We start from the raw sequence: 24,890 nt of genomic DNA on the forward strand, positions 1-24,890 counted from the left end.
AGTGTGCATGCACACGAAAGCTCATACCAAGAACTGACTTAGTTGGTCTTTAAGGTGCTACTGGAAGGAATTTTTTTTTTTTTTTTACCTGTCCAAATTGTGTCGTTTAAAATGCTGTGCAATCATGTTTTGATGCTGCTGCTTATGGGTTAGGGAAAGCACTCTGGAGGCCTTGATTAATCTTTTGTGCCTTTCTACTATAAACCACTATCTGGATTAAGTCAGATAATGGCAGCTTGCTTTGATGCCAATTTAATTTCCTAATTTATATATTTTTGTATGATATTTGGTATCCCTGATTAATTTGAATCCTGTATGTATTGTGATGTACTGTATTTTTCCTGCCTATTGAGTGGAATTCTGGTGTGTACAGAGATGCAGTTCTTTATATAGAAAATAAATTTAATGATTTTGTAGAAAAAGAAAAAGGAAAACTTCATAACTGAACAAAGTAAGTTATTTTCATAATCATTGCTGCTAAGGTGAGGAACCAAATGCAAACCAAGACATGCATTTTTTAGTACCTATGAATGGTTTTTCAATCAACAGGTCACATTGACAGCAGCGTGGCACTTTAAAAATTTTATTTAAAAAAAATGTACAAAGAGGAGGTACATTCCTACTCTCTCTCTCTTCAAGAGGAGCGTGACAACACCTATTTCACAATCCCAATTGTTCATCCGTAAAAACATCTTAATTTGGCAGACTATGATCAATTTTAAAAAAAAGTCCTAATTTCGTAAGATAGAGGAGAGACTCCAGCAGGGTAGCTGTTCTCCTAATGGCTCATTAATGCGGTAGTCTATTTCCAACGGTTTACTCTCAAGAGCTGCATGTAAGCAAAAAAGAGGAAGATGCATGTCAAGCAGAAGAGGGCCAGCTCATTCTCCCAGAAACCCCAGGTGCTGTAGTCAATCTCTTGGTCCTTCATGTAATGCTCTCCAGGGACCCTGAAGGAAGAATATGGGAAGTAGGCTGCTGGTAAAAGCCCAGTGAACCCAGACCTTCTGAGCATTGCACAGTACCCCCATAGCAAACAAGCAGGCAAACATTGTTGAGAAAAGCTTCTGGAATATTCCAGAAGCTTTTCTCCTCTTACTTTGCAAACCTGCATCTCATTTTTCAAAAAAAAACCCCACTGAATTGTCTTTTTATAAAAATTAAATTCATGGAAAACAGCTTGTAATGAGACCTATCAGCTGTGATAGCTAAAAGGTGCAACTTCAGAGGCAGAGTTCACCTTCCCACTCAACCACAGGAAGAGGGGTTGGTATTATTTTTGATTCACTATTTCTTGCTCTCAGCCATAGGGTGCTTGTGGTCTTCATGAGTGCAATGGAGGTGGCCAGGGCCATTGGAGTTCTCTTGGAGCCATCCCTCCTTCTCTACCCTTCCAATAGCAGAACGGGGGGGGGGGGGGATGCCAGGGTGGATGGAAAGCCTCTGGGGCTCCACAGTATCCCATGGCCTCATGTTTCTCCAACACACCACTGACAAGGGAGGGGAAATGCAAGCCCTGGAGGTGGAACACTTACTTTCCCATCCAGCTGCTCCCAGCCCCAGCTTTTGGTCCTGGCTGGTGGGAGACCAGCAGAGCTCTGGATTTGCCAGCTTTTCTCTGTTTCCCATCCCCCATTAGATTACTCTCCCCAACAGGATGGTTTTTACCTGGTAGAGTTCAAGTAGAAGACTCTTCCTTTAAGTTCATTGATGGTCAGAGCCTGAAATTGAAACACACATTTTACAAACGCAAATTATTGGGGTGGGGGAGACATTCTGACTGTCAGGTCACCCAGTTTCTGAGTGCTTTCATATTGCAAACCAGTTCAGGTATCTGTTTGTTTGCATTATGTTTTTTTTTTTAAAAAAAACGTGGGTGGATTTTCTGCAGAAAGTAAATCTGGATTAAATTGGGGTGGGTTAGACATTTTGATGCTGATGCCACAGCTCAGGCTAGAGTGGATGTTACAATAAACTTGCATGAGCATCAGAACCAGTTCCAGAATCACCCATTTGTGACACTTTTCTCCCCAGGTGCATTTTTGTCATTGATATTGTTTGCAAAAGGGAAAGAAAAGATAACTGGAGCTAGGTGTACAAAGCAGTGTTGTCAGATGGGAAGTGTCTGAGCATTTAACCCAGTGTTTCTCAAACTTGGGTCCCCAGCTGTTGTTGGACTCCATCATCCCTGACCAGTGGTCCTGCTAGGTAGTGATGATGATACTTTGGTTCAACAACAGCTGAAAACCCAAGTTTGTTAAACACTGATTTAATCATTTACCTACCCACTGATTCTCCTCCTGAGAGACTCTCACCAACCCCTTCCCAGCAGACATATTTCCAGACTTGTAGGCCAGTTGGGGAAATAACCTTTAAAACATCTTGGGGAGGGAGCTGCAGCTGGAAAAAAGTCAGTCCCTGTGACTCACATTCATGCCATATCTGTAGATACTAATCCATTTGATCCAGGACAGCCAGCTCAACATGGAATTGAGGTTTACAAGAAACCCACCAAAGACCTGCAGGATATAAGATGCCCAAACAAACAAGCAAATAATTAAAGACCACAGTAAGAACTTAACAAGTCCCAAGGGGTTCATTAAACAGTGACAGACACTTTGAGTCATCCTCCAAGTTTGGAAGCATTAGCTTTCGCTTTTGGTTAACCACCAATTGTGGTGACACTAGGAGTAACAAATGGATTAATTTTCAACAAGCCAAACTTCAAACCACGGTTTCTGAAATTGGCTTGACTAACCATGACCAACATTAACCACAGTTCCAGACTGTATGGTATGCTGCAATTAGTGTAAGCTAAGGCTTCCAAACTCCTCCTTAGGAGGGAGTGGGGAGCAAAAGAGCTCTTTAGGGGACTGGGCTCATTCACATCTCGCTTAACCATAGTTTGATGTGACATTTTGATCTAGCCATTCTATAGTTTGGCTCGAAGTCACAGAAGTGAGCAACGCAATGAGGGACAAATACTTGGTGCTTTTGGGGCTACTGTTTGTATCTGATTTCAGTATCTTAGTTTTGTCTTTTGCTGTAACGTCTAACTATACCCTAGAAATTTCATACGCAGAGCTTAAACTCCGGCAGAAACTGTTCTGTAAGTAGCCATGCACGTTATTAAAAAAGGGTGCACCATCCATATTAATGTTTTGAAGAACTGAAAAACAGAACAGCTTACCATCATGAAGACGTATGGGAGGGCAATCAAGAGGTTGGCAATGGCAAATGCATTGACACTGGCGCTCACTAGGAAAGCCATGCTCACTGCTGCAAGATTAGTCAGGCTAAGAGACAAAACGTGCAGGAAGAAAGATTCTGCATCATATTTGAGACCTGGAGGTGGGCAGAAAGAGAAAAAGTTGCATGGCACCCTTCAAACCCTTAGTTTAGGGATGGGGAACCTTTGGTCCTCCAGAAACTGCTGTGACTCCAGCTCCCATCATTCCTGGTCACTTTGGCTAGGGTTGATGGGAGTTGGGAGTCCAAGAGCATTGGGTGGGCCACAAGTTCCCCATCACTGTCCTAGCTCATTTAGTGCTTCTATCCCTGCATCCATTTGGGTTCTCCTAAGTGGCCTTTGGTTGGTTGTTTCCCTTCATGAGTTTCCTGCTTGAGGAAATGGATTTGTGTCTTACTTTGGGCAAATATTTATGTGTTACTGACTGCAGGGCTGACACTCCCAAGAGAACAAAAAAGCATAGCTGATGATGGGCTATTCAATGTTGTGAGGGGGTGGGGAACAGATCAGAGGCATATTTGTGTACAAAGACTCCTGCTGAAGAGAGATTTCCAAGCTTTGTTCATGTTTGGCAAAGAACAAAAGGCTCACAAAGGAAGAAAGAGAACAGTAGCTGGCTGGATTCATGCAGTCCATCATTCTCTGCAAGAATCCCAGCAACCAGCAGATCACGGTCCACTCCTAGATGATCTGTTGGAAATTGGTCTAACAGTGAAACATGGCCTACTCTCTGCTCACACTGTCCTTGATGTGTTTGCTGACCTTTGGAATTGTGTGTTTAAAAATCCTTAATTTGTGTCTTATTTCCCCCCAAAAAAGATTTGGACTGAAAGAAATGGCACACACCCCACCCCTTATGTCACCACTGCCACCACCAGTTGATGGTTCAGATCAAATAACATAACACTTTACTCACCCATCATGAAATAGGAAATGGAAGAGAACAGCAGGACAGGCAGGATTCGATTGGGAACGAGATCAGCAAACACTTTGGCTAGAAAGTATGCAGATGTCCTATAGTAACCTCTGGCACTCTCATGGCTAGAAAAAGGAAAAGGAGGAAACTCAGGGTTGTATCTGGTTGTGTCTCCATACTGACGCTCTTCGGTCCAGTTGACGTTCAAAGCAGGGAGAGGCTATTATAGTCGATTCCCCCTTCCCTCTTTCATGCAGCTGCATGAAAAATCTGCAGAGAACCTTCTAGGACAGCATGGGAGGAGAAATGCAGGGAGGGAGGGCCACAAGAGGTAAAAAAATGGATAATATTTTTCAACACCATCCACTTTCCTGGAACCCATCAGAGCCTTTGATCAGCAGAGGGACACAAAGATGCAACAACTCTACATTAATGTATTTAAAAAGCTGTGCCACCAACACAGGATTCAACAGGTGAACAAGGTTTTTAGGAAGGTGGATCAGAGACTGTTTTAGGGTAGTGCGACATGCTGCAGGGGGTGCCAAAACATTGCTGAAGAAGGGAATGGGAGAGGTGCTGAAATTTGAGAGCCCCAAATCCACCACTGGGTGGATTTCCATTCCCACCTATAAAGAACAGTGTCACAATGGAACCAAAGTTCCCCCTGAAGCAAGAGAGTGGAATCATCTCTCTTGGAGAGATACATATTCAGGGTCAAAATACTCTTGGGGCCAGTGGTTGGACCGATGGCCTTTCCCGTTCTACAATCCTATCTCAAGGTGCAAGGCTGGGGCATGGAAGGAACAAAGAGGGGGTGTTGTTGTTTTTACAGCTGATGATTTCAACCTTGCTCCCCCTCCTAATCCTGCAAGCAAAATTTGGAGAGGAAAACCTGCATTGGCTAGCTCTTTGATGCCATAATTACACCATTACACATCTAATTAAATTAGAGACTCTGCAGGCACAGTTTTCTGGGAAGGCCATGGCACTGGGCATGTCTATTACAGAATGGATTTTCTCAGAAGCAGGACTGCTGCTCACATGAAGAGCTTTCTGTCGTAGATGAAGAGCTCCACAGCTGACAAGTTCCCAAAGATCTGAGTGAGAACCATGAAAAAGAAAGCTCCTAGCCTGCAGCAAAAAAAGAACAGATGTACGAAAGAGGAATTACATATAACTCTATGCATGCTGCAATTATGCAGGAGTGCAGACTGCGGTATTTAGTGCAGAATTCCACTGCCAGCCAGCCACCCACTTACACACTTGGCTTTCTTTTTAAAAGGGCAGGTTTCTAGCCAGTATGAAAGTAACAGCTTGAAAATGCATGAGAAATGCCTACTGATACTGGAAATGTCAGAGAGGCAGTTGAGTAAGATGTCCAGTGGTTAGAAGGGTCCCTTTCCACAAGTCAAGTTAAAACTGCAACTGTGCAAATTAGCAGTAACAGCATAATTCTTCTTCATTAAGAAAAATTATGCCATTTCATTTCACTTCCCTCCCTTCATTTACTGCACTCACATACTGTATGGATTTTATATCAATTAGGGGGTGTCTACTTTGGGTTCTCTCTTTATCTCATTTTTCCAGTCTGCAATCCTGCACATTTCCACATCAGTTTGTGATTCCTCCCCACCCCTCACTCAAATGCTCATAAGAATTTGTCAGCATTTTAATTCACATTCTTCCAACATTTTTGCATGCATTTTCTTTATTATAATACATCTTGCATGTTATTTTCACTAATATTTGCATTTTTACGTACAACTGTCCTCCAATATACACACATTTATGTACACATCACTGCAGATGTGAATGTCAAAGGATAGCTGTGTTTTGGTTTGCAAATTGTTCCGAGAAGTGCAAATTATGCAGTTGTACATCAAAATGCAAACTGACCCTGATTTTGCCCCCATCTCTAATCCTGATGAGATACTCTATTCTCAGAGGATTGCATCCAGAGGAAACTGCCAGGAGTCAGTCTGGAACCATAAATAGCTTCTGGATTCACCCAAGCTACAATTGCTGAGGAGGCCCATCAGGATGCTCAAAAACATTCCCATTGGACATGCTAGAACATGGGAACATGGGAGAAAGAAAGATGGTGAAATGCTGTGCTCTAGGGCCAGCTGAGTAGGAATGAGCACCTTACCTGTTCTGTAGGGCTTCCGGCAGAGTGTCCGGGATTTGGTAGTAAATGAGCCCCACCAACAAGGAGAAGACCATGCCCAAAAGGATCTGGCCAATGGAGGTCTGAGGATTCCTCAGCAGATGCTTCACATTACGGCAGCTCACAACATACAACTAGAGAACAGTGTGGCATTAATAGCTTGACATGAGGGATCTCTCTCCCTACTTCTTGACAATTTCCCTCCTAAAGATGTTGCTATCTGTGAAAATGTCCACCTTCCCAGCAAAGTGGCATCCCATGTTTGGGACAATTATCTGGAAAAACCAAACCAAAACAAAAAGAAACCTTTTAAGTCATAAACATACTAGATCCACTGAAATGGACAGACATTAGTTAGTTCAGTCCATTAATTGTTATGGGTCTGCCCCAAGGAGGACTTTGTCGGGTTCCATCCTGTGATTGTGCTGCACACACAGCCTCGTTGCTCAGGGCAGGCGTGTCACCATCTACAACGAGCTTAATGGTGTATCACATTCTTCATTCAAAGTGGCAGACATCACTCTTAGCAGTAGAATGCAAATCAGAAGCACTGCCGCTGCCCATATGGCAATACGTACAGTCACAGAGTTGGTTGCAAGCAGCAGAAGGCAAAACTATAGTAGCTGTTGATGCTGATGTGAGTTCTAAATACAATATTGGACACAGCTCCAGCTAACGAGAGTTGGGGGTATTTTGGTCAATGATTTAGGAAAAGGAGGATAGCCCTTCCCTGGTAGTTGTATGGAGATTACTGTACAGAATCACGGAGTGGGAAGGGTCCTGCAGTCCAACCCCCTGCAATGCAGGAATCTCAACAAAGAAATGGCCATCTTAAGAAGAAGAAGAACGATTTTTAATGTCCCCACATTTGGTTAAATAGATAGAGAAAACAAAACTGATCTATGCAGATTGTAGCCCAGTTTTATTACAGGTTTATTTGAATGGATCAAGGCAAATGTTGTGCTTATTTGTGGATCCGTCACCCTTTCTCTGTTCCTGCCCCTGTTCCCAGCCCTTTTCCCCTTTACCTGTTGTGCGAATGAGGTGGCATAAGTGGCTTTTGATGTGGTAGCATCGCAGCCTTGGTTCTGGAATGACTGTAGGTTTTTCAGATCTTCTTGCAGCTGCTCATAGTAGGAGGACTGATGGTAATAACTGGAAAGCGCGTTCTTGTCAAGGGAACACTTGCTGGAGAAAAGGCCATCCTTCTTGTTGCCTGCTTCAAACAAAAGGTAGATTTTTTAAAAATAGACAGTTTATTCATCTTAAGATACAAGCGGTCTGACCCAGTTCCTACCAGCCCAAGGCATTATATGTTGCCTGAGGCGAAGGACAAGATGGCAGCTCCACATTCTACATGCAAAAAAAGGACTGGACTGGCAGTGGAATCTTCCTGCAACAACAGTGATGGGGCAGCACCCCACTGCACCCGTGTGTACAAGGTCCTGGGGGTGGGGTGCAGACCAGGCCACATCATTCTGCCCTTCGATACCTTGCCACCACTTGCACACCAGCCCACTTGGCACCTAGTCAGCCATGGTGCCAGCATGCATCCCATGAGCTGAGCAACATAAGCGCATGTGTAATGCCTGCTGGAGGGCGTGGCCAGGTGGGATAACCACCACCTCCGGCCGGCTCGCTTAGTAAGGGACATATCTGGCAGACTGCTTACTCCTCACCCAGCCCCAGTTATTTGCTGTTTGAGGTGGCCATCTGAATTTGTCTAATGGTGGCACTTTCCCTGATCAATCCCAGCTAAAAACGAATGTGATTTCTGTTAGCTATCCTGGCATCAGGTCGCAATCCGTTTGGACACATCAGCCACCCATGCCAGCTACCAACAGAGCGACACTTGCAACACTCTGCCAGTGCAGACCCCCCTCACCCACCCGTCAAGCATGCAGGTGGCAGGTTCACCAGCAGGACGTCTCTTGGCGGAACCTTGCAGAAGGCTTCCAATTGTTCCAAGGGCAAAGCAGGTCTGGATCCCAAGCTATTCTTAAGTCAGCGCTGGCTGGCAAAGGGTCTGAGTCAGGCCCAAATGCTGCATCAGCCTGAAACGGACACAGGGATTGGGCCAAATTTGCTTCTGACCCACCACTTTTCACGGGTGCCACTGTGGCTGGCTAGACTGCAGGTGTGGCAGAAAATCAGAACCTCAGCGGCGGCAGTGGCAAATTACAATTGCTTCTGCCTGAAACTTTTTGTTTTTGACAAGACATGACTGCAGCCAGACTCAGGGCAATTTGACCAGGGTACCCTAAAAATAGCATTGTATAGGGCTAGTCTAATCTTTATTATACACTGGGAAGGAGTATCCAACGATCTTCAAAATTACCCATCATTTCAGTGTACAAAGCTCTCATTATGGCTCGTTTTCATGCGCCTGTATAGTTCTGGCTTGCAGGAGACCAGCAAAGGCTGATCTCAGTGCTATTATGGTGTTAGTGGAAAATTAAATTTCCCGAATGGCTGTATGCCATCTCCTACTTCAAGCCTGATGCAGACACATTAGTTTCACTGTGGGCTGCATTGCTTCCGTCTCCATTTATTAAAGGCTGAGCATAAAAGGCACAGGACAGAGTACACAGAAGGGATGGGAGCTGATGATAATTTGGCACTGTTAAATATTTGTTGGGTGGCTAGTTCCTGGGCTCAGCGATGGGCGTTTTCTGTTCTTGTCCCTGATAATATGTAGAGTCTCCTAATCCCACCATTCTGTTAATGGTGGGATAATTATAATTCTCAACAAGGGTGCTCAAATAGTTTCATTTATCTCATTAATTGTTACACCACTCCTGTATGGCAGGTCAGTATTAATATATCCATATTGCAGATGGAGGCCTGAGGCCAAGAGCATGTGGCTAGTCTGCAGCCAACAAGTACCTTTCAAAATGAGGGGAGATTTGATTTGAATCAGATTCACAGCTTACTCTTTCAGTCCCTCTCCTACCGTTGTTCTCAGGCTTACCTCGAAGCAAAGGTAGAGCAGCAGAGGTACTTGTGAGAATTTAAATGTTGCCATATCTAATGGATGGTCTCTGTCCTTGGGAAGGCAGGCCCTGCTGTCTGAAAGTCAGGCTTCCATAACCACAACTACAACCATTATAGTTTGGGAAGATTACCCCCCCCCCCGACTCAGTTTCTCAAACTAAATCAATTACTGGAGGGGGAAAAACACTCACCCAAGTCTTGTTGAGGCTGGGACTGTATCACCTCCCCACTGATTACATCCAGAAAGAAGTCCAAGGGATTGTTAAACTGCTCACACTGATAGCCTGAAATTGAAATTCATGCGTGAGAGAGACACACACAAAGACAGGCCTAACAGATTCAGTTCAGGGCATTTCCTGCCACAGCTCATGATGATTTACTGGACACTCTGAGAAGAAATCAGAATATTTTTACGTGCTGGCTTTAAAAGTTCCATCCTGTCTTTCTAAAGCTCCTCCAGAAGTCATAGGTGCTTTTTGTTTCTTTTCTGGGAGAGACTCTTTTCGTCCTTACCAATGCTATTGAAGTAAGTTGTGGCTTCATCTGCTGCTCCTGCAAATATTATTTCTCCCTTGCTCATCAAGGTCAGATGGTCAAACAGCCTGAAGATGGAGTAGCGCGGCTGATGAATTGAGAAGATCACCGTTCTCCCTTTCCTTGAAAGTCTGCAAAGCAGATAATGCTTAGTTGTTGGAGTGAAAGAGGTCCTTAGCACATGGCTGCCACCAGAAAGTGCTCAGCAATTGCTGAGTTCTAGCCCTGGCAGTGTGTTCCGAGGACGATGTGCGACTGCTGCTATGCAGATAGGTATTATTTCTGGTGGTGTGTTAAACGCAAATAAATAATGTGCATTCATAAAAGAAAAAATCGTATGCAGATGTTGCTTCACCTGCAGCAGATTTCTCTGCCATAGAGGCAAGCTGCTTCTTAAACTGGATGGTGGCTTGTCTCTTTAGCAATGGGGACTACTGCAGTAGAAGCTGCATGTTAAGCTCTGGCTGTATGAACACTAGTTTCCCATTCATGCGTATCACTCCGTTGCCTCATTAGCATTTTTTGGGGGGGGTGTTGAGTGAGTGTGTGAGAGATCTCTGAAGACCCATTTGGGTTAAGGCGTTTTTATTTTTAGCAGAGACAGAACGCACAGAAACTCACTGGTGCAAGAGCTGCATGATGGCGTTAGCTGTGTTGGCATCCAGCCCTGTGGTTGGCTCATCCAGAAAGATCAGGGAAGGTGAAGTGATCAGTTCCATGCCAATGCTGCAGCGTTTCTTCTCACCCCCTGAAACGCCACGCAGGAATTCAGTCCCAATCTGACGCCACGGAAAGAAGCAGGGAGCATGGGAAGATAAAAGGATACAAAGGCTTTAAAAAAATCCATTGAATTTACCTTCCACCAAAGACAAACCGTAACCCAGGCATTCTACCATTTCCTGTTTCATTAACATTCACCATTCTAAAGCAGATGCTAAGAAGCTTGGTTCTCTATGGAAATCAGGGAGAAGACAAGGGGATAGGCTTCTTCTATTACCTTCCTATGTAAAGGGTCCTCATACAAGCACAGCCCTCATGCATGAGCAGAGGAGGAAGTCCACCTGTGTCAGGGAATATGTAGAGTCTCCTCTTCACAAGGTAAGTGTGGAGCAGGGGCTCATGGGGCTGAATAGCCTCCAAAGAGGGAGACTCCGGCACAAAGAAATCTAGCAAGTTAGGGAGAAGAATAGGCTGGGACCCTTCTCTCCAACGAGCCAGTCTTCCATATACAGGAGAGTGTTTTATCATGCAAATTCCCACCTGCAGCTTGGAGCCCCCAAACAGGCTTTCCTGATTGTTTGTAAGAACTGGGCCTTCTCTAAGATGTACAACTCCAGATGTCCCGTAATCCCCAAACAAGGACCATGATGGCTGTGGCTGATGGAAACTGAACTCCTACCAGATCTGGAGGGCCACAAGTTGCTCTGTGGCTTACCTTGGTGTCTGCGCAGTCCTGTAGGCCCAGCTCCTGTATCACAGCATCAACCTTGACCTTCTTCTCTGTGTTGCTGTTCCTGTTCTGTGGCAGCCGCAGATTGGCGGAGAACTGGAGGTTCTCCCGGATGCTGAGGGTTCCTGTCAGAATGTCCTCCTGCAGGCCAGGGAAATTTAGATGCCTTAGGAAGCGAAAGGATTCCCACAGGGGAAGGAGGACACATTGGATAAGAGCACTGACACCATGCTGAGCAACAGCAGCTTTTCTTGGGGCAAGCACTTGCTGAGTATCAGGCAGGATTACACATCCAGTGCCTTCGTTTGCATGGTGGCTCTCTTCAGGGTAACAGAACCAAGGCACCAAATCCCACCGTTCTAACATGCTTACAACCACTTGCCAATAGATTCAAGCAGAGCCTCTTCATTTGAGCTTTTTGACATGAGGGAGCAAAGATTGTGAACCATACTGTGCAATAAGTTGGGATATACCTGTAAGCAGTGTTCACATTACTATACACCGAAATGCAACATAATATATGCAAATTGATTAATATTTAATTCGATTGCAATAACCAATTGCAAAATAAAATAACCAACGAGCTACAATAACCAATGTTGTCTGCTTCGTCTGCCCCCCCTTTCCTTTGATACAGCTGCGCAGGAAATTCAATTTCCATTCATCCATGGTTTAGCATTATGCTTGACCCCTAAACTGTGGCTGATGTTAAGCATTGTTGGTTTAAACAAGCCAGCTTCATAACCCTGAAGTTGAATTGTTTCAGACAAGCCGCAGTGAACACTAAGCTTCATTTATTGGGTTCTGATGACACAACCAGCTGTGCCTATGCAAAAGCAGAAATAAAAGCTTCTAAAATCTGCCTTGCAGACATGCATTAGGAAGGGAGAAGAAGTGTGTGAGCCTGAATCTTCCTGTGGCTTATCCCCATATGCTTTAGTGTGAATTGCTCCAGTATCCCTAGAGACATTTTTACTGTACCAAGATCAGGATGCATCTAGAATATAAATTCTGTCCCTGACCATCATTGAGATGTTAACTGGGCATTACATACAAATAACATGGCCCTGACACCATCTCCTTTTCTTCTCCCTCCTCCAAAGAAGGAGCGGGGTGGGGGTGGGGCTTGCTCTAGGGAAGCAATAAGAAGGGAATTGACTCTTCCTTGACCTTTATTTCTCTACTCTGAAAGCAGAGATTTCAAATGGAAAAGTGGCTGGTCAGAAGAAAGTGAGTAGCTAGCTCAGGGGTCTGCAACCTTTAAGACAAAAAGAGCCACTTGGACCCGTTTCCGAAGAAAAAAAAACTGGGAGCCGCAAAACTCATCATTATAAAAATAACTTTTTTGTAACTTTTTTTATTATTTCTTTGTTTAATCCCTCAGAATTACTCCTCCTCATAGAAATAAACGTTAAATTAACAAGTTACCTTTTTGTGTGTGTGTGTGTGTGTGTGTGTTCTTCACTCCCCTTCAAAACAGTGACCAGCGTACATGCCCCCTTTCAATGCAGTGACCAGCGTACATGCCCCTTACAATGTAGCGGGCGGGAAGGTGACGTCAGGACGGTGCGTGACTAACGCACGCACCGCCCCCATGCGACGTCACAGCCAGTACAGCACCCGCCACAGTGGGGAGTGTCGGGGCGCACAATGCGCCTCCCCCCCTCGCTAGTATCTGCCCCAGAGCCGCGGCAAAGGTGTAAAAGAGCCACATGCGGCTCCGGAGCCACGGGTTGCTGACCCCTGGCCTAGCTTCTTCTGCATGGTGTTTCCATGCAAACTTCTTAAAGACATTTCTGTATATAAAGGGAACGCCTGAGGTGGGCAATAATACCACTGTGATTTCATGAGGCTGCAACTCGTTTCTTTTTCAGTTTCCTGAAATTATGTTCCAGTAAATCCAAGGGGTTAGTATATCCATATCCAGAATACACTTGTTCAGATTATTGGTTAACTTCAATTAACTATAAAATATGTGAACAGATACAAAAAAAGTTGCACATAAAGAAGAGTTTACCTGGACTACATAGGCAGAACACTGATGAAAATTGGAGTCTACCAACTTTCCATCCATAAATATCTGCCCACCTGTAAGCCCTTTGGGGTCTTTCCATCCTGCTAGGACATCGAGGAGCCTAGAGATGGGGCGGAGGGGAAGGAAACAAGTCATGGGCAGCTTATCACTGTTCCCAGGGGCTCTTGGAATAAAGAGGAAGGAGAACAAAAAAGAAAGGGAGGATGTGAAAAGCCTACAAAATAAAGGAGGAGAAGGAAAAAACAGGGAAGAAGATTTTGAATGGAAAAAGCCAAGAATAAAGGAAGACAAGGTAAAAAGAGGGGTTTGGGTCTAAAAATAAAAAGAAGACTCCCCAAAAAAAAGAATTGTAGAGGAGATAAGGGGAAAGATACTGTAGAAAAATGATGCCAAGTAAAGGTATTACAATCCTGATTGAAGAGTTGAAATGGAAATAAAAGGAGGAAGAGCAGAGCATGATGTGAATAAATGTTTAAAAATATATATAGAAGCAGCAGAAGAAAAACAAAACAAATCACAGAGGAGTAAATTTTGAAGGACTTGTTTATCCATGTTCTGCTTATCTGGCTGCTTTCTCTTACAACCCCCTCCCCAAAATTAATATTCAAACTTCCCGTTATTATAACATCCAAGGAAAGAAAGACAATGGAATTAAGAGACTACAGTGGTCTATCTAGTGCCATGTCTATACTGAGATGTAAGTCCCACTGAGTTCAATGGACTTTACTCTCAGGAAGTGACTACAGAATTGCAGCCTGGTTGCAACCCTATACCCACTTCCCTGGGGGCACAGAAGGATCTTGGCCATGGGGAACTGCACTCAACACACATGATCCTGCAGTGCGGAGCCTCCATTTTAATAAGTGTCCCACCCAGCTGCAGAAAACGCATCGGCTGCATCCAAATGCAAACAGCGACCAACAAGAACTGTGGCTGGTTGCAGAAGTGGATGGCTGAGCACCTTCCACTGGGAATGTGCAAGCGCCATTGTCTGTGGGTGGAAGAGCTGCCAAGAGAGAAGAGTAGGTGGGCTGGAGGCAGGAAACTATTGCATACAGAGGGAAAAGTGCAAATGGGGAATGAGTCACCCCCAGGACATGCAAAACACAGGTATGAAGGACAAAACTTACGAAGTTTTCCCACTTCCGGTTGGCCCCAAGATGGCATTCATCCCAGGCTTCATAATACCACTGCAGAAATAGAAATGGGTTGGTGCCAGTTCCCAGACCAGACATTTCTGAACTGTATTTTGCATGGAAGGAGCGTCTCCACCCCCATTGTTCAGTCCATACACTGAGGTCCAGCGTCGAGGTCCTTCTGCTGGTTCCCTCACTGCCAGAAGCAAAGCTACAGGGAACCAGGCAGAGGGCCTTCTCGGTAGTGGTGCCCACCCTGTGGAACGCCCTCCCATCAGATGTCAAGAGAATAAATTTGATGTTTAGAAGACATCTGAAGGCTGCCATGTTTAGGGAAGTTTTTAATGACTGATGTTTTAATGTATTTTTAATCCTTTGTTGGAAGCCGCCCAGAGTGGCTGGGGAAACCCAGCCAGATGGACGGGGTATAAATAAATAATAAAAATAATTTTTAAAATTATTATTATTATTATTTTCTAAAGTTACAAATTGCCATGGGATTTTTTTCTTAAGCGCTGAAGATCTGCCATGTGTCAGCAACAGTGTGAAAAATACCATGTTGGTGTGGCAGTTTTTATTTTACTGCCATGCCAATATTACCTTTCTCCTCAGAAGACCTATCCTTCCAGCTTTTGTGATATACACACAACCGATTTCATCTTACAATTAGTGGCTGGAAAGGTAAATCAGTAAGGATGATTTGGGCACTAGTTTGCCCGCTCCCACTAACTCCCAGTCGCCACCAAATGCATCTGATAGCCCCGTGCTGGGAAACCTGTGGAGCGCCTGATGACGCTGGACTAAAATTCCCTTCAACCCTGATCAGAGTGACTGGGGGTGGGGGTTGCAGTCCAACAACATCTGGCAGGCCACACTTTCCCCATCCTTGCAATAGGCCAGCAATAGCACAATTCTTTCTGAGCAGACATGCATAGTCTCGCTGAGTCCAATGGCACTTACTCCCAGGTAAATGTGGAAAGGTTCTTAACTTGAATTAGATAGAAACAGTGGGCGATATCCGACAAAGTCATACATGGCCGGACAGCTCAGTTGATTAGAGCATGGTGCTGATAACACCAAGGTTCCAGGTTCGATTTCTGTATGGGACAGTTGCATATTCCTGCATTGCAGGGGGGTTGGACTAGATGATCCTCAGGGTCCCTTCCAACTCTACAGATCTATGATTCTATGATCTATGATTCCATGGAGTAAACCCATTGAAACTAATGGATCACTGATTTTAATGAGTCTGCTCTTTAATACTGGATATCACCCAATGTCACTGAGGCTGCGTGTAAACCATATATTTAAAATTCATCCCTCCTTCCAAAGAATCCTGGGAATGTAGTTTAACCCGTACAATTACAAGCAACCTTAAACTACAACTTCCAAAATTCTTTGGGGTGTGTGTGCTTTAAATGTATGGTGGATATGCAGCCTAATCATTTGTGAAAAGGACAGTTTGTCACTACCAAAGGTCATCTTTGTTTGCCGTTGGCAAATTATGTTTGCATAGTTGCATGATTTCTAGCACAGCAAAGCAGCATGTGATTTGTGCTCTCCTGAGGCTACATTATCTTCTGCAGCAAGTGAAAAACGTCAGTCAGTTTTCTTGTTTTTGTTATTAAGAAAAGTGCATAATGTTATTCGAAAAAGAAAAATCCCAGAAGCCAATTTTGCTTATTGTATGTGCAAAACCAAGCCTATGAGGAACAGTCGAGGGAGCTGGGGATGTTTAGCATGGATAAGAGCAGGCTAAGAGGAGATATGATAACCCTATTCAAATATCTAAAGAGCTATCACATAGTCATAGAGGATGGAGCCAGCTTGTTTCCTCCTGCTCTGGAGACTAGGACCTGAAGCAATGGATTCAAGATACAAGAAAGGAGATTCCGACTAAACACCAGGAAGAACTTTCTGACGGTAAGAGCTGTTTGACAGTGGAACAGTCTTCCTTGGAAGGTGGTAGACCAGGCATCCCCAACCTTCAGCCCTCCAGATGTTTTGGACTACAAGCCCCATCATCCCTGACCACTGGTCCTGTTAGCTAGGAATCATGGGAGTTGTAGGCCAAAACATCTGGAGGGCTGCAGGTTGGGGATGCTTGTGGTAGATTCTCCGTTCTTGGGGGATTTTCAGCAGAGGTTGGATGGTCATCTGTCATGGGAGCTTTAATTGAGATTCCTGCATTGCAGGGGTTTGGACTAGATGACTCTCAGGGTCCCTTCTACCTCTACAATTCTATGAATATTCAGCATTTATATAGGGCTTTAGAGTGTTAAAAGCATTCCACATAACTTTATTCATTTAAGTCTTCCGTGTAAGAAGTTATAAACAACTCAAGATATAAAATACCAGAGGGGTGTGCATTTTAAACCTGAAAAGAATATACAAAACAAAATAAGGTAAAGCATCTTCAGTAGTATGGACAACATGACTAGGTCAGACTACAGGGAAAGCTTGTGTGGATAACAAAGTTTTAACTCAGTATCTAAGCACCATGACCACCCAGAACAGGACACCCAACCAATATGTATGGCGTTATGCTTAGAGCAGTGATGGGGAACCTCTGGTCCTTCAAATGTTTCTGGACTCCAACTCCCATCAGCGCTAGACAGCATGGCCAATGGTCAAGGAGGATGAGACTTCTAGTTCAGCAATGTCTGGAGGGTCACAGGCTCTCTCCCCCTGCCCCGGTATAAGCGTAGCGCCACTTGTTGGATGTCCAAACTACATGAAGCCGTGCTAAAAGTTCTGCTCCGGGTGGTCATGGAGTGAGTGTTGGAGCAGGGTCAAAAGCGCCTCTCCTGTGGACTGCAGGGACCTGGGAGTGGCTCTTCAAATAGGCTGGCCTCATTCTAATTAGAGTTACAATTCCCAAGGCCTTAAACCTGGTCTTGTAGCATGCTGGCAGCCGATGCAATTTTTTTCCAGCCACAGGGCTCTATGCCGGTGATAGGCTGCTCAAGTCAGGAGACACCAACTGCAGCTTCCAGACCAGCCTCACGGGTAGCCCCCTCCCCCTTATCTCAGTCCATCTTAAAACAACTCTTCAAGGTAGGCTAGTGCTATCCCCATATTGCAGATGTGGCACCGAGGCTGCGAAAGCAGTTCCCATTGATTTCCGAAGGAACTGAATGGAACCAATTTAGTCCAGATCTAACCCCAGTGTCCAAGTACACATGTAATTGCCGTTTGAAATGGCAACTGGCTTACCTGACATCCCTGAGAACTTCCTTTTCTTCTTTTCCTTTGAAAGGTAAAGTCCAGCAGGTGGTGACCCGGTAACTAATGTTCTGGAAAGCCAATGTTGGGCCATGGACATTCAGCTGAGTAACAGCATCCTGAATATTTGCAAGCTCCATTCCAGGCAGCCCCTTCGCATCAGAATGGTGGGAGAAGACACAAAGGCTTCCCTTTTAGTCAGTCACCTGAAGGGAACAGGACATGCAATGCTTTACTCTTTTCACTCTGCCTCGCTTTGCCTCAGCTCATCCGCCTTTGCTATCTCAAAAGCAATCTTACTTTTATCTATTACACAGGCTCGAAAGTCATAATTCAGACAAAGTCCTTCTCAGTCAAGCCTTGTGCAAGCAGAGTTTTATGAATAATGATCCAGTGCTATTTTTCCTAGAAAAGGAGGTGCTGGAACTCACCATGAACGTCTTCCTTGTTCTCTCGTAATGGCGCTGGCACCCACCTGAGAGGTGCCAGAACTGAGTTCCGGCTGGAAATAAAGCTCCAGATAAAATAGATCTCCGTTGCCCCTTGAGGAAACGTACATTCATAAAGGAACAATAATAGAACATGCCATAGCTGATCAATGAGCCATACAACTCAGCAGTCTACCTCTGGTAGGGTATGAAGGCAGCAGATCCACTTCCTGTTCTGAGTCCTTTGCATCTGGGACCTAGATTTGCACTATACTTGAGCGCTAGAGGTGTACTTTCGAATTTCATGGCTATTAGACATCTGCAGGTCGCTTTCCTGAAGTGTGGCTATCATTATGCAAATAGTGAAATGACATCAGGAAGTGAGTCATGCAGAAACGTTTACTCTTTGACATGTTGCTGTTTTTTTAAAAAACATGGAATGCTGGATGTTTCCGCTGCAGGTATCGCAGAAGATGTGGTCCTGGAGCAAAAATCACCTGTGGAGTTACTCCCAACTCTTTTCCCTTTCATGTGAAACATTCAACATGAGTATGGCTCTAATGACAGCCAGCAAGATGAGCCCAAGATCTCTGTGTACATTAGGAGTGTAGGAGAAATTCATTTCAGCCCCTGTCCAAATGAAAACCTACGGAATTCACACCTCCTCAAACACTATATGAACGCAAACACAGCTATCCCCTAGAGCTCACACTTCCTCAAATTTTACAATGCACTTCTTCGATCAAATAACACATATATTAGGGAGCAACGGACCTAAAAGTACACGTGTTAGTGAACATATAAAAATGCATTGTTATGAAAAATTACTTTGCAGAAATGTGTGCATTAGGAAAAAAATGCACTCAAGTGTTGGTGGATTTTCATGAAGGGTCTTTAAAAAAGTTATTATGCAGGTTCCCAATTCCTGCATTAAAGATTTTTGAGTGGCCATCTGAAATGAGATGCTCTATTGCTGAACTTTAATTCCTTATTTTTCTTTTCCAATACTTTTTAAAGTTGCAACTTGATAAAATACTTGAAGCAGCTAACAACTAATAAAAAGCAAAATATCGGGTTAAAATAACGGTACATTAAAATGACAGCAATAAGTAGAAACTCAAATAAAAAATCCTATAAGAATCACAAAACAGTGCCTTTAATATCACAGCAGATTCAGGAAATAGGAAGCAACTAAAACTTTGGGTTTCAGTGGTGTAGCAGGAACCCCCTCCCAATCATTCAGTTTGTACAAACTTCACACACACTCACACACTACATACACTACGCTTCTGTTATAACTTCATAGAAAATCAACCATACATCGGATTTGCACTGTTCTACTTTTATTTTACTCCATGAAGGAAGGACTACAAAATGGGGAAGGTTTGATACAGGGCAGCCATAATCCTTGAGCATACCAGTACATACACAGGAGCCCTGCCCAGTTGCTATGCCAACCCTGATGGTCTCAGACAGAAGACCATCAACAACACAACGGACTGCATACACACGAGTGCATTCAACATGAGTGCATTCAACACGGACTATAACCAAAGAACAGTGATTGGATTCCCCCTCAGGGGGCAGGAAACTGCAACTACCTTTTGTCTTCTGAAAATGACTCATGGGGAGGGGGAGAAGGGAACCAGCCAGGTGACAGGACACTCAGGTTACCACCACAACTCCTCCCTCAACCCCTCCTTTCTGTGATGTATGTATGATGTTTCTGGGGGTGGTCTTGATCTACAGGGTGGGAGTTTCAAAAGTTTTTATAAGGCCTTGCACACCATTTTTCTGTGTCCATTCCTCTCTCCTGCAAGTGAGGGGAGCACCCTGTTGCAACAGTTCAATAAAGGCCAAGCCTACAGGCTGCTGATTTGCTCCAATTTACTCTGGTTGGTGTCTTTACTTTTTGTCCAAGGGAGCTCTCGGATTTTTCCGGTAACAGTTGGGAATAAATAAAAAATTAGACTTGGGATTTGAACTTCCCGTTCAAATTTGGATGTTTCATTTCCTGAGCCAAGGTGCCTAACAATATTAGGCATTTTACTCAGTTCTCAACATGTTCAATGCAGCTTACTGCCCAGCAAATTGTTTTTTTTAAAGGGTCAGTAGCCCTAAATCACTGGAAGAAAACGAAGGTATGCCATTATTATACTTGGACAGCAGGTGGCAGTGTTTGTTCACAATTACCATTCTACAGGAAACTTTTCAAATCAGCAGTCAGCTTTGGAGAAAAGCATCTTACATAGTCGGAGCAGGAGGAGAATACATTTAAGAATAGTTTTCTGAATTTCAAACCCTAAGGTACCAAAGCTTGGAAGCTGGTATTCTACCATCCAAATAAAATACTTGTGATTTTGGAGACCATGTGCTTCCCCCTCCAGCCTAGGAGAAGGGAAGGTTAGCACAAAGGTGTCACAGTGGGAAAACAAGGTATCTGGATGGAAGGAAGGGAACTCCGTGTCCCTCCACAGAGGGAGGGACCTTCTCCCATCATTATTCCCAACTGGAGGCAAGCTCAAACATACACGCATTTGTTCATGTTTGTTCCTTACTTCTCTGTTCTCTTCTTCCCCTCTAGCTTTTGCCTTTCCCACTCATCCAAGACAGTAAGCAGAGATTCTTTTTTTTTCTTTACACTTACAAAACTCTAAAGCAGGGATGGAGCACTTACTAGCATGGCCAATGGAAGCTGGAGTTTCCAGCGACACCTGGAGAACCACAGTTTACCCATCATCGCTGCACCATGAACACCACGGCTTGCTTTGCCCCAAGTTGACTTAGCTGTGAACTGGGGTGAAACTCACATGCAGTCATAACAATGGGGGACGGGCGTTGGTGTCTTTTGCAGCAAATCTGTCCAGTCTGCAAGCAGTGTGCGTCTGTTTAAACACCTATGTGTACAAGTCTGAGAAACCTGGCCAGGCCAGGCGTCAGAGATGTGGGCGCCCAAGTGTATAAATTCAACAGGTGAAAAGCAGCTGCAGAAGTTGCCATTTCTTACTACCATGGCAGGGGAGAAAAGACAGCAAACCAGCACAAATCTACATCTACCACTTTCTAGCAAAGCAATTCTCCTGCTCTTGAGGGGATGAGTAACGGAAGGCATAGGTGGGAGCTGTGGCAAAATGCTGCAGTGACTAAGTGCTCCCACATTCTCAAATTCCAAGCCAGCCAGTCATGTCCAGGAGACTCCATTCTGTTCCACTTCAGTTGAAAAAGAAAACTCAATAGTGGCCCCAATTTTCATTGGAACTGTGGCACATGGGGAGTGGGGAGTTACATTAAGGGGTTCTGATCAGACCCAGAACAATGTCTTATTCCACCAGGGATGGAGATTAGGGAGGAGTCCTCCCACTCGCTTTCCCCTGCAGGGTTACTTTTTTCTTTCTTCTGTACATCCCACTTCTCCAAGGTGCCATGAATGGATTCTCCACCCCACCCTTCCACTTTACCTTTACCACAACCCTGTAGTTAGGCTGAGAGACTAACTGGCCCAAGATCTCCCAGCGAGTGTCATGGCCAAGTGAGGATTTGAACCCTGGTTTTCCAGGGCCCCAATCTAACATTCTTGCCACTACACTCTGCTGGCTACCAGTTTCTGACTTGGACAGAGGTACCTGGTGTGACTGTCTCTTCCACAGGCTGACTTGACTGTGGGTGCAGAGAGTCTTGGGTGCCTTTTCAAGCCTCTGTTGCTACTTTTCCCTTTGACTATTTTTTCCTCATTAAGCCTTCTAGTGCTACTTTTTTTGGGGGGGGGGGAGGGAAGACACCTTTCTTTGAGCCCGCATTAATTAGTTTCAGCTGTCACCCGGATCCTGCTTCTTCAATTACTCTGTGCAGCTGCTTTCCCCAGAGGTTTAACCGCTTCCCAACTAGCACAACTCGTAGTTTGCAGAGTGACCACAAATGTCCACTTCTTTCAAAGGCAGACTTTATTCAGCGCTCTGAATGTGTAGAAGCTGTCTCGTGAATGGCTCAGTGCTTGCAAATGTTACCTGAAAGACCACCTGCCCCTGCACTACTCTAAGATCACTTGGATCAGCCTCTGAGAACCTGCTGTCTCCTATCAGCTAGCGCTGCCAATAGTCAGGGATGATGAAAGTTGTGGTTCTAAACAACTGGAGCTTGCCAGGGTGGTGAATAATGACTGACATCATCTTGGGAAATACTATTCATGGTATCACACCCTACAGAATACCGTACAAGGGTGATCCTGCAATCGGCACCTTCTCTTATTGCCCCTATGTGATGGAATGCCCTACCCTCTTGCCATAGGTGAAGCAGCAATCATCAGCTGCTTTGGGACATCTTGTAAAGACTTGTCTTTTTGTCCAGGTGTTCCCTGACCCATAGGATTGGACTCTTGATTTTATGGATTTCCTGAATTCCTGCTTGCATACTACGGCTTTACTGCTTTTACCTTTCGTTTCAATAATAGTGAAGACTGTTTTCATGTTTTAAATCTGTTTTGAGATCTAAAATAAAAATTAAATGGTTTACAAATGCTATAAATAAATGTACATGTGTATATTGAGCCTTCATAGAAGCTCCTTGCAAATCAGAAAGGAGCCATTTCTCGGTGGCAGAGAGCATGATTTGCTTGCAAAAGGATCCCTGCTCAATCCCAGGCTTCTCCAGTCCTCAGGGATGGCTCAAACAGCAGGTTGGGTGAAAAACACTCTGCTCAAGACCCTGGGAAACTGCTGCCATCTACTGCACTGTCAAATAAGCTGCTTACACAACATGCCTTTAAAGTGCATGCATTCCCCCCCCCCCCCGAATTACAGGAACTGTAGTTTCTTATGGGTGCTGGGAATCATAGCTCTGTGAAGGGGTAACTACAATCTGCAGGATTCTTGTTGCAGTTAGGTGCTTTAAACCTACGATAGCGTGCATGCAGCCATAGTCTGTCATCTTCTGATTTTTAACACATGTTCTAATCACGATTTAAGAAAAATGCAGAATCTCTTATGGGTGTGTATGGGTGTGCTCAGTTTCCCTTCAAATGGTTCAACTTCCCCTTTTTCAGCATACATATATTAATTTTCAGTCTCTGGACTTTGGGCAACCTAGAAAAGTTGACTTGTATTGCCTTCCAAACATCAAATATAGCCAAAAAAAAAAGTACATCACCACCACCACCAGAATAGTCCAGTATGATTTAGGGATTCTAATGAAGCTAGAAAGCAATGGATCACAAGTAGTGTAGTATCTGGCACCTTGGAGTCCCAGTTTCCAGGTGTCCCAGTGTCTAATGCCCCCTTAGAATTATTAAATTTCCCAAGACAAATTGTCTAGGTATTGGGATGCATTTCAGCTCAGCAAACTTCTAGTGGGGCACGTCTTCATCTCATCATTCCCCAACATCAGCACCAATTAGCCCTTACCCCATCTTACGACTCTTTCACACATTACACAGAAGTAAACCCAGCTTTGCCAACCCAGCTTTGCCAGGGCTTGTGGCCAATCCTCCACCCTGACAAGTATATCCACATGATTGCAGATGTTTGCAAACATGATGCTGTCACATTACGCTTTTTAGGCGTGTGAAACCCCCTGAAACGTAATGTCTGAATGGGCCCTTACCATTCAAGTCATCTGAAAAACTGCAATGTCCCTGCTCTTCCTCTTTCCTGTCCCTTCTCTCCTCCCCCCCCCGCCCCATCTGAAGCAACAGAAGAGAACAGCAGGCCAGGACCAAGTCACGATTGTTGTTGGGTGTTGGCGAGAATAAATGGAAAGAAAGAGGGAGAGTTGTGAAGAGGTCATTTTAGAAGCTCTTTCATTGCTTTTCTAACTTCCTTCTCAGTGGGAGGGGGTGGCAGAGTCCTCAAAGCAACATTGAAAGCAAGGCAGGATAATGTGTGCCTGGCTGAGGCAAGGAATCCCCGAGTGCGAACTGCCGTGTCTTAATTATCAGTCAACAATTACTCCTTTCAGGGTGGAACATATGGTAGATGGTTTGCTTAAGAAAGAAAACAAAAATACTTTAGAAACTTAAATGATGTTGGGAAAATAGTCGAAATTGCTTTAAAGGGATTGCGAAGGGGGAGGCGGCATTGCTCAGGAGGCAAGTCCCGCACGAGTCAGCTGGGCTAGGGTTTGATTTGCTCCCACCGCACGCGACCGGATTCGCTTGCTTGCTTCCTAAGCAGGCCAGTTCTGGGGGAATGTCCTGTCCTTGCAGCCAGACCTTTTGAAGCAATGACAGGAGCAGCTCCCAGGTGGACCCGTGAACAGAACCCTCCATTTCTGCTGTGTTTTTGCTTATGGAGTACACTGGTGCTTCTACTCCAAATAGCTATACTGGCATGAGGTGAACAAATGAGGAGCCAGGCCAAGCCAGGGAACAGGTTGGAATTTCAGACAGTGGAACCCCACCATTTGTTTAAGCCAGCACTCATGCTCAAATCAGTTTGGTTTTGCTAATATTAAAATAAGTTTGGCGCACTTCATTTTTGGCAGAGTTCATACGAAGGAGGAGCAAAGGAGTGGCAGACATCCTCACAGAGAGTATTCAGGAATTCCAGTGTAACTACTTCTACAGGTGTTTCCGCCTGTTGCAGGAGGCAAAGCGTATCGTGACACCATAACAACTAATAAATCTGTTGTCTTTAAGGTGACGCAAGACTTAATGTTGTTTTTTAGAGGAGCGTGCAACTCCATTTCTGCCTCGTTCTGTCTGCAAACACATGAGAAGGGGCAGAGGTGAAATGATGCAATGCCTTTGGATTGTTCCTCATGGG

At 44.6% G+C, this 24,890-nt stretch overlaps 1 protein-coding gene across 5 annotated transcripts in view; it reads right to left on the reverse strand.

Moving 5' to 3' along the window:
- Window positions 1-384: 384 nt before the first annotated feature.
- Window positions 385-24,890, reverse strand: part of LOC310845521 (broad substrate specificity ATP-binding cassette transporter ABCG2-like) — a 30,473-nt gene continuing 5,967 nt past the window's right edge. Inside the window, exons 3-18 of one of the 5 annotated variants that reach the window (XM_083740639.1) lie at window positions 18,139-18,249; window positions 17,699-17,913; window positions 14,477-14,536; window positions 13,329-13,446; window positions 11,297-11,452; window positions 10,483-10,640; window positions 9,841-9,992; window positions 9,519-9,611; window positions 7,362-7,549; window positions 6,316-6,467; window positions 5,208-5,297; window positions 4,167-4,291; window positions 3,191-3,345; window positions 2,430-2,519; window positions 1,669-1,721; window positions 385-950 (exon numbers count right to left, since the gene is read on the reverse strand). In XM_083740639.1, the coding sequence (XP_083596765.1) occupies window positions 803-950; window positions 1,669-1,721; window positions 2,430-2,519; window positions 3,191-3,345; window positions 4,167-4,291; window positions 5,208-5,297; window positions 6,316-6,467; window positions 7,362-7,549; window positions 9,519-9,611; window positions 9,841-9,992; window positions 10,483-10,640; window positions 11,297-11,452; window positions 13,329-13,446; window positions 14,477-14,536; window positions 17,699-17,847 (1,887 nt within the window). In that variant the 5' untranslated portion in view covers window positions 17,848-17,913; window positions 18,139-18,249 and the 3' untranslated portion in view covers window positions 385-802. Of the gene's footprint in view, window positions 951-1,668; window positions 1,722-2,429; window positions 2,520-3,190; window positions 3,346-4,166; window positions 4,292-5,207; window positions 5,298-6,315; window positions 6,468-7,361; window positions 7,553-9,518; window positions 9,612-9,840; window positions 9,993-10,482; window positions 10,641-11,296; window positions 12,550-13,059; window positions 13,447-14,476; window positions 14,537-17,698; window positions 17,914-18,138; window positions 18,250-24,890 lie in introns of all 5 variants that reach the window. The other 4 variants (XM_083740637.1, XM_083740638.1, XM_083740636.1 and 1 more) reach the window with 4 other exon arrangements.

The sequence above is a fragment of the Podarcis gaigeae genome (assembly GCF_964106915.1).
Source record: "Podarcis gaigeae genome assembly, chromosome: 5".
Taxonomy (NCBI): domain Eukaryota; kingdom Metazoa; phylum Chordata; class Lepidosauria; order Squamata; family Lacertidae; genus Podarcis; species Podarcis gaigeae.